Source organism: Micromys minutus, assembly GCF_963924665.1.
Source record: "Micromys minutus genome assembly, chromosome: 11".
Taxonomy (NCBI): domain Eukaryota; kingdom Metazoa; phylum Chordata; class Mammalia; order Rodentia; family Muridae; genus Micromys; species Micromys minutus.
In genome coordinates, this window is record NC_137980.1 from 54,549,397 (window position 1) to 54,559,658 (window position 10,262).

The following is a 10,262-nucleotide window of genomic DNA, read 5'->3' on the forward strand; positions in this document are numbered from 1 at the left end:
GTTTCGAGTGTTTGTGAGCTGCCTGATCTGGGGTCTGGTAGCTGAGCTCAGGCTTCTGCAGGAGAACCGTGCACTTTACTGACTCAGCCATCTCTCCCGCCCTTAAAGATTGTATTTTTTAACTTATTGTTATTTTTTAATTGTGTGCCTACGTATGAGTGAATGAATGAGTGTGCATGTGCACAGAGACAGAAGAGGGAGTCAGAGTTCCTGGTTGTGAACCATCCAACCCAGGTGCTGTTCTTCTGAATGAACTGTGTATTGTTCAGGATTCTCCAGAGCCGCAGAAATGAATCTGTCTAACAAAAGGGTATTTATTAGAGTGGATTACATGCCAGCAGTGACTAGCTCCTGGTGGGAAAGTCCGTGAGGCTGGATGTCTCTGCTGCTCTTCAGTCTGTGTTGAAATCCCAAGGAAGGGCTACCTCATCAGCAAGAGAGATGAACTTGCCTGCAAGATGGAGGGCAAACAGGCAAGAAGCAAAAGCTTCCATGTCCTTTCATGTGACTTGCCACCAGAAGGTGTGACCCAGATCTATTGGGCTCTTCCAACCTCAAATGATGGAAATTGAGTATGGGTCTCCGCACCTTAAATAATTCAGTCAGGAAAACCCCCTCACAGGTGTGCCCAGCTGCTTGGGCTTTTACTGATGCCAGGTGCAGTCAGGTTGACAACTAAGATGAGTCGTCACATGCGATATGTCCTCTCAGCCTCGGAACCATTCCTTCAGACCCATGGATTCCCCCATTAAGTCTTACAGATGGAGTGAATTGTGGTTCTTGATCACCCCAAGGATCTGGGATGTTACTGCAGGTTTGCTGACTTTCATTCATTATAGATCTTCCCCGGGAAAGAAGCATCTGTGTCCTAAAGCAACGTCAGCAGGTGTCACAACTGGTCACACAATTTCCTCTTCTACCTATGTCTGTCTTTGTGGACAGAACTCACAAACCCACAGGGTGGGCAATGAAAACAGAGAGGAAGAGTAGGGAAGGAAAGCGTATGAGCTTTGAAGATCATACCTATCTAGGGTCAGTTCTCTGTCACATCCGATGTGCACTTTTAGACTAGGGGTCAGTAATGTCCCATCTCTAGACATGTCTTTTTGAACATGAAGACTATTTGCTCCCACTGAAGGCACCCCGAGAATTACAGGAGTGGCATATTAAGTACACCGCAGGGACTCAGTTACGGCAAGTCACTCATTCCTGGGTAGGGGTTAACAAGAACTTTCTTGATAGCCCTGCCTGGTGGACCATGGCTGCCCTGCATGGGTATGTATGATGATAAAGCACTTTTCACCTGATAGGCAATGCATTACCATGCAAAAGAGTAAGAGAGGTGACGGCCAGGTGCTCTTATAAGGTTCTTAGGGGCACTTGATGTGCTTGCTGCTTAGTAATTAAGTGGATCACTGCCTCAAAAAAATACCTTAGGCCTGAGGTTACTTTGACTGTGGGTAGCGACTCTAAGCTAAGGACCTACACAGCCTCTTGTCTTCTTGCTTCTCACCTCACCCTTCCTCATACCGTGCTTGAACCTAAGCAGCAAATTGCCTTTGCTACTGTGGTAAAAGCTCTGAGGAAACTAGCAATAGAAAGGACAAACCTCAACACAATGAAAGCTGTATATGACAATCTATAGCCAACCTTTTTGAGTGGGGGTGAGAACATTACTGCTAAAACCTAAAGACATTTACAGGTGCCTGCTGTCTCCACTCCTACTCAGTATGGAGTTGGAAATGTTAACCAAAGCAATAAGACAGGAAAAAGAATAAATACCAACGGCAGTGTGGGGAATGGGATGCTGGGAGTCTTGGCAGCTAGCAGAGGGCTTAGGCCTGCATCCCAGTATTCACAGAGTGGTTCCCAGCCATCTGTAACTGCAGTTCAGGGGGATCTGTTGCCCTCTTCTGACCACCAGTGCCAAACACATTCACGTGCACATACATACATACATACATACATACATACACTCACACACAAGATAAAATAGATAATTTAGAACTTTTAAAAGAACACAAATAGGAAAGGATGAAGACAAAATATCTGCGTTTGTACTCTATTTCACATTGTAGCCCTTTACAATGTAAAAAAAAACCCTATTCCAACAGAAAGAGGGTTAGACTGAGTCCAAGAATGAGAGGGGCAGCCCAGCTATTGTGATGATATAGAAACCTAAACAAGCAACACACCAGCAGAAGTGCATGCTGTTGAAGGTAAGCAGGGTGAGGAGATCTTCCAGGGGACGTCACCTGACTGGTGGCAGGAAATGATTCATACCTGTGGTGGAACTCAAGAACATTGTGTCTGAGTCAAAGATACACAGTTAGGATTTCTCAGCCACTGGAACAGTGGGAAAGATGCAGTGTCTGGGAAGCACTCAGGAGCAGACAGAATGACATCCATTCAACAATGCAGCCCTTTGACTTTCCCAAACACTACCTGATGTTCTTACTCCACTGAGTGCCGGAGGGAGGCCCAGATCCTGGCCAGGACTTGATGAGTGATCCCATTAAATATAAAGACAGAGCTCATCTGATTAGACAGGACTCTAGGTTGTTCTTCAGATTACTCCATCCTCTTAAGCCACCAGACCTCCTCGGCCTTCCCACACCTAGTGCACCACCTGCAGTCTCAAGAACTTGACCTGGGTTCTTTCTGCACAATAGCTGTACACATGAGACGTTCTGGGATCTCTCTGTGCGTAGGCACTGCAGGAAGATATGGAGTGACAGAAAACATCAGGTGCTGCATCCAAATGGGAGATCCTTCTGCCTCGGTACCACAGGCCTGTGTGTGACTAAAATCTGTGTTAACTAGATACTCTAATTGCCAGTAAAAGAGAAAATGGGATTCACATTAAAGGGGGTCCAGATCGAATCCTAAGCTTCTCAACAGCTGCTGTCCCTTCCCATCAAACCTGTGTGTGTGTGTCTGTGTGTGTATGTGTGTGCTTCTCTTTCTGTCTTTGTGTGTATATGTGTCTCTGTGTGTCTGTGTGTCTGTGTATTGTGTGTTTCTCTTTCTGTCTTTGTGTGTATATGTGTCTCTGTGTGTCTGTATGTGTGTCTGTGTATTGTGTGTTTCTCTTTCTGTCTTTGTGTGTATATGTGTCTCTGTGTGTCTGTATGTGTGTCTGTGTATTGTGTGTTTCTCTTTCTGTCTCTGTATGTATATGTGTCTGTGTGTGTGTATCTGTTTGTGTATGTGTGTGTTTCTCTTTCTGTCTTTGTGTGTATATGTGTCTCTGTGTGTCTGTATCTATGTGTGTGAGAGTGTGTGTGTGTCTATGTGTGGGTATGTGTGTGTGTGTATGTCTGTGTATGTTCTCATAGTGGGGGTGAACAGGAGATGACATACAAAGGAGGCACTTGCTGCCAAGCCTTATGATCTGAGTTCCAGCCCTGGAACCCAAAAAGAGAACTGACTCCCTAAAGTTGTCCTCTGACCTACACACACACACACACACACACACACACACACACCACCATGACACATGCATGTCATGATACATACAAAAGTATGCATGTACAAGCACACGCACTTAAATGTCTAAAATTGCTTTGAATTTTTTTAAATGAAGAAAAATACTTGAAAAATACACCATCTCAGCTAGAAAGTAGAGTGACTTACTGCCATCTCCCGAGTGTTCACTTAATCTTACATCCCGACTGCAAGGGTAAAACACAAGCAACGCAGCAGCTAATCATTCACATTCAAAGTATTCAGGGAGGATACAGGCAAAAGTGTTGAACTTTATTGTGTCAAGTTCGAAGGAAAGAGACAGGTCGGAAGCAGCCCACAGGCTTCCACTGGGCTTCAGAAGACAATGGCCTTCAGGAACAAATGGCTCATTTAGGTCAGATGCTGATAGTATAGTATGTGACAGTGGGCAGGAGAAGATAGTCTTGTACTTTGGACTTGCCTCTGGGTTTGACGGGCTGCTCAGCGACTGCGTGTTTTTTGAACTTTTTGTTCTCCAGCTCGTTAACGCAACAATATTTCCCGTGCGGGCATCCCATCTCAGATATCTCCACTAATCTGCACTTCTTCCTGCAGAATCCTGCTACATTGCTAAAACATCTTTTGGGTTGGGCACCATCTGAACATAGGATACAACATTGAGTACGGTTAGTCTCTGAGGGAAAGCAGAAGACACAGTTGAGTTCATACCCACAAGGAGGGGCAGCAGACACCACCCTCTGTCAGCATCAGCTCCATCTCAAAAGGAAACCTTATGCTGATACAGGGAAACTCAAAACACCCAAATTAAGGACATACAAGGGTCTGGGCCGATGGCTCAGCAGCTAAGAGTGCTTGCTGCTCTCGCAAAGGACCCAGGTTAGGTTCCCAGCACCCACATGGTGGTTCACAGCTATCTGTAATGTTCTGAGAGGCCCGACACCCTCTTCTGACCTCTCTGGGTACTAAGACACACATGTAGTACACATACATATGTGCTGGCAGAACACTTGTACACATAAATGAATCTTTAAAGAAAGGTCATTTGCTCCTGGCCAATACCCAAACAGCCTTACAAATACCCAGAACAAGAGAAAGAAGAGCTAATTCCTTATTACAGTGTGAACTGGGTACCACCCTGCTTCATGCTCTGAAGTCAGCACGCCCTCAGCCTTGTGTCCCAGTGAGCACTAATGCCTCACCATCCCTATACTTCAGAGTCAAATCAGCTTTTTAAAGTCCATCCTGGGCTGGGTCAGCAGAATGGCCCTGCAGATAAAGATACTTGTGCCAAAAGTCTGACAGCTGTGTTCAGTCCCTAGAACCCACATGGAGTAGTAGGAGAAAGTAAGTCCACTTGCACACCAGGACACACATACAACCATAAATATACTTCACACATGTACAATAATAATCGAACAAAGCTTAATGGTTTTCCGTGGATTCAAAGGCCTAAACAGACTCTGGTTCTTGCACAGCAAATACTCTTACTCACTGAGGCATCTTCTTAGCCATCTTTTTTAATTTAAAAGAAAATCACATAGGTCAGGAGAGATGTTTCAGGAGGTAAAAAGAGTTGCTGTGCAGCATTTGAGTTCCAATCCCCTGCGCTCACACAGAAGACAGGAATGGCTATGCCTGTAGCCACAGCACTGATGGAGGGGACAAGGTAAAACAAGAGGGTTGTGAGGCTTGCTAGCTGCCAGCCTAGCTCCAGGTTCAGTAGGAGACTCAATCTCAAGGGAGTGAGGCAGAGAATAGTAAAGCAGACACCCAACATCTTCCTCTGGACTCAAAGCAGGTTGATGGATATTCACAACACACACACACACACACACACACACACACCATCACAGACACACACAGTATCACAAATCCTCTCACAGTCACACACACACACACACACACACACACACACACACACACACACACACTACATACACACACACCATCACACACACACACACACACACTGTCACACACACATACCATCACAGACACACACAAACACCATCACAGACTCCCCCCCACACACACTATCACAGATACACACACCATCATAAACTCCCCCCTCTCTGTCTCTGTCTGTCTGTCTGTCTGTCTGTTTGTCTGTCTGTCTCTCTCTCTCTCTCTCTCTCTCTCTCTCTCTCTCTCTCTCTCTCTCTCACTCACACACACACACACACACAGCATCATAGACTCTCTCTATGTCTGTCTCTCTCTTACCCACACACAGACACAGACAAATACACACATCTTTTGTGTTTCATACTGTAGGCTGCAGGAGTCACCCTTGCCAAGACCTCATGAGCCACAGTTGCTTCCAAAACCTTCTCCTCCCTATGTCAGACAAATTCTTCTGACTGTCCTCTCCCTCACTTTCTTCTTCAGCTCAGATCAGTGTCTTGCCTAATGAAAACACAATCTGTTGGCTGCCTTCCCCTCTGGAGATCCCAACCATCCTGTGTCAGAGGCACCCACTACAGTCCCAAAACTCTCTGTCTACATCTTAATTTCCCTTTCTACACAAAACCAGAAAAGCCTCCTGAATAAATGTGAACAACAAAAAACGTTTTCTCCCTGTTACAAACTTCATGAAGAGGCAGCCCCCTTAAAGATGAGAGAGATGTGCTTTGAGGGAAACGAAAACACAATATGGCTCCTTGCAAGCAAGGCAGAAGGGGATCCTTGATTTCAGGTCTCCAACCACCAGTGTGAGGCTTCACACCTTTGCATCTAAGCTTAACATGTGACACTCACACGCCAAAGGAGAAAAAAAAAATAAGGTTCAAGAGGAATAATTTCCTTGGCTAATTAACTCCTGAGTGATGAAGAGCGACTGTCCCTGAGTGCTCACCTTCCTGCAGCTGAAAGTGATTGGCTAGAAATGGGGATGGGCACAGTTCTCAGGTAAAAACTGCTCAGCATCATAGGATGAGTCAAGACGGTGAACCCGTCCATAGCTTCACCAAGGATACCTATGACCGCATTGCTAGCCCTCTTCTAAGGCACCCGAGAGAATTACTACTGGTACTGGGCAGCTGTCAGCAACCTTAAACATCCCTCCCGCCCGTTGTTGCCAGCACTAGTGTCCCCTACTTCATGGTACATCTGTACAAGTTACCTGCAAGTACCACAAACAGCAAAACAATGAGAACCTGACACATTTTCATGTTTGCAGATCCTCCGAGACAGCAGAGTATCTTGTGGTGTGCCACAGCCCAGAGCACCACCAGAATTCCAAGTTTTGGTTTTAACTCACATGGACAGACAGGGAGTCCAGGTCCAACTCCACCTACATCCCCAAATTTGAAATCTACAGTCACATAATGTTCCAACGTCTCCCACTTATTCCCTTCTTCTCAGGATGTGAACCCCTGCTGTGTTTTCCAGCCTGGCTGTCAGCCCACTTGGGTCAGTTTGGCTGACTAAACTCCCTGATTGGGATGGGCCATCCCTCGTTTATACCCGAAATTGCCTCTCATTCACAAAAACAACCCAAAATGACACAGAGCGTTCGATTAGAATATATGGAAGACTAGAGATGAGACATCCAGCAAAATAATGCTTTATTAACAAACCGGGTTTGGCACATTCTCAGCTCGGCACCTACTTTTCATCCCTTAGAAAGGAAGCTGAGGTCATTTGTATTGCTATCTAGGTTTTTTTGTTTTGTTTTTTTTTTTTTGTTTGTTTTTTTTTGTTTTTGTTTTGACATTATTAGACTTTGAAACTAACCTACGTCATACATATATCCATCCCTAAGTCTGTCTATCCCTGTGTCTTTCCATCCATCTGGCTGGTCCTTTCATGTCCCCAAGCTGCTGTCAAATTGCCATTTGAATTAGGTACAGAGAGCACACAACCTCCTCATTCTCAAAGCTGTTTTTGGCTAACCAGCAGGTTCCTCTTGAGTAGGCTGGCAAAGATAACAAGATCTTGCTTTATAGATGTGGCCAGTTTATTTTTTTTAATTACCTGTCAACATCTTTTCTCCCACCAGCATTCACAGCCATACAAATTGCTTTTAATATCTTACTTATAAATAGATTTTAAATGTGTTTCACTTCTGACAAAGGTTCTCTGAATTCTACTTAAGATGTTATCTTTCCAAACGGTTGGACATGCTGAATCCGGAAGAAACGGGAGTGCTGAGATAAGACTCTTCGGTTGGTTTGTTTAGAGCAGAAAATGGAGAACTGACAATTCATACTGCAAAAAAAAAAAAAATGAAAACGCGTGTATAGAAAAGAAAAAATAACAAAAAATACAATATTTCCTTCTAAAAGGAGATGGATGTATTTTATGTATATGACACTGTATTTTATGTATATGACACTGAAGATACTGTAGCTGTCTTCAGACACACCAGAAAAGGGCATCAAATCCCATTACAGATGGTTGTGAGCCACCGTGTGGGAATTGAACTCTGGACCTCTAGAAGAGCAGTCAGTATTTTTAACCCTTGAACCATCTCTCCAGCCACAATATTTCCATTTTAAAAGATTCATTTATTTTTATTTTATGTCTGGGTACTCCATGCACACCTGCTACCCATAGAGACCACGAAAAGGCATCAGATCCCTTGGAAATGAAGTTACAGACAGTTGGAAGCTGCCATGTGGGTGCTGGGAATTGAACCGGGGTCCTCTGAAAGAGCAGCCATTGTTGCAGCCAACGATATTGCCTTTAATACACATGCTTTAAAGGGAAATTCTTTTTATGCTTTTACTCTAGAAATTATCTTGCTAGCTCAAATACCAATTAAGGATATACATACTCCTGTTCTTTCTTATTAACTATGATCCTGATTTAATGTACACTGAAAACCGTGTGTTATGGGGGCTAGAGAGATGGCTCAGTGATTAAAAGCTTAATCTTGTAGAGGACCCAGGTTCAATTCTCATCACCCACGTGATGGTTCACAACCTCCAGTTCTAGGGTATCTGATGTCCTAGTCTTACCTCCATGGGCACCAGGCATGCATGTGGTATGCAGACATACATTTGAGCAAAACATTCCTACATATAAATTTAAATAAATAAATCTTGAACTGAGCATGATGATACATATCTTTAATACCAGCACTCAGGATGCAGAGGCAGGTGGATTTCTGAGTTTAAGGCCAGCCTGGTCTACAGAGCGAGTTCCAGGACAGTCAAAGCTACACACAGAGAAACCCTGTCTCAGAAAACAAAACACAAAGAAACCAAACAAATAAATTGATCTTCCTTTTAAGGAAGAGACCTGAAGAAAGCAAGAGTCACTAAAAAACGTGTATTAGGATTTATGAAATGCACATGGGAGCCCCTATTTTAAAACTCATTTAGCAGTTATTAAACACTGCATAATAACAGGTTCTGTTAACACAGCTCTTGCAAGCATGAGCCCCTGAGCTCCTTCACCAGAACCCATGGGTAACACTTGGCACAGTGGCATACAGTTGTGATTTCAATAATTAGCAAGTGGCGTACCTGATTCTTCCAGATATCTAAACCCAAGCTGACTCCAACTAAACATTCCTCCTTGGATTAAAAAAAAAGTTAAATAGTAGTAAATGGGAGAGAGGAGATGATCATGGTGGCAGGAGGGCTCTGGGACTGTAGTCCTAGCATCAGGAAGGCAGAGACAGGAGATCCCTGTGGCTTGCTGGTCATCGGGTTAGTGTAATCAATGAACTTGGGGTTTGGTGAGAGACCCTGTCTCAAACAGTAAGGCAGAGGGAACTGAGGAAGACACCCAACCTCTGGCCTCCACACGCACGTGCATGTACAGGTCAAATATCCACACACATGCAAGTGCATACATGAGGAAGAGACAATGAATAATTTATATGTACAAATTTTAACTGGTTGAAAAGGCACGTGTGATGGCTGTTTTCGTTGTCAACTTGACCATATCTGGAATAAACTAAAGCCCCCCCCCAAAAAAAAGTCTGGGTACACCTGTAAGAAATGTTTGCTTAATTAAATTATGAAGTGGGGTCCACTTATAAATTTTGGTCTTTGAAGTGGGAAAATGCACCTTTAATCCAGATCTTTTGTGGTTGGAAATCCCTCCTCTAATCAACCACAGTGTCTGCTGGAAGCCCATGTAAGGACACGGAAGAAGGAAGCCTTGCTCTTTGTCTGCTTGCTCTCACCATGACCACTCCTTCACTGGAGTAAGAGCACACTTCTTGGGATTCCAGACCAGTTGCCACATCTAGCCTTGTAGACTGAACAATTACTGGATTGTTGGACCATCCATTAATAGGCAGCCATTGTTGGATAAGCTGAACCATAGCCTGTAAGTCTTTCTAATAAATCCCCTTTCAATGTATAGAGTCACTCTATAAGTCCTGTTGCTCTGGAGGACCCTCACTAATACAGCATGTTAATAAGATTTGCCATGGATGAAATTAGAGTTCCCCACAATGTCCACAATGAATCCTCAGAAACTAAGAATGTTGCATTGTGTGAGTGCTTCAATGCTGTGTGTAGATAGAACCAAAGATGCTAATTAGAAGATCATAAAGGAGACTGTCCTTCCACACCCTGGAGGTTAAGTGTGGTACTAGGATCCTCTAAACCTGGCAGGGAAGATAGGAGAGTCAGCATCAGAGAGAGGGGGTGAGGGAGGGAGGGAGGGAGGGAGGGAGGGAGGGAGGGAGGGAGGGAGAGAGAGAGAGATCTGATAGTTCTACACAGTTGACTTTAAAAATGGATGAAGAGAACAAAATGGATGAAAGGATCATCAGCCAAAGAAACCAATCCCATAAAAACCAAAACCAATGATTCTCCATTAAAGTCTACATT

The 10,262-nt window shown here is 44.1% G+C and overlaps 1 protein-coding gene across 1 annotated transcript; it reads right to left on the bottom strand.

Annotated features, from left to right (window-relative positions):
• Positions 1-3,863: 3,863 nt before the first annotated feature.
• DEFB128 (defensin beta 128) lies at positions 3,864-6,638 on the bottom strand (the record flags this gene model as incomplete). The annotated part of the gene is made up of 2 exons (XM_080924831.1): positions 3,864-4,105; positions 6,590-6,638. 2 exons carry the CDS (start codon positions 6,636-6,638, stop codon positions 3,864-3,866), a joined length of 291 nt encoding a protein of 96 aa, XP_080780957.1.
• Between the last annotated feature and the right edge of the window lie 3,624 nt (positions 6,639-10,262).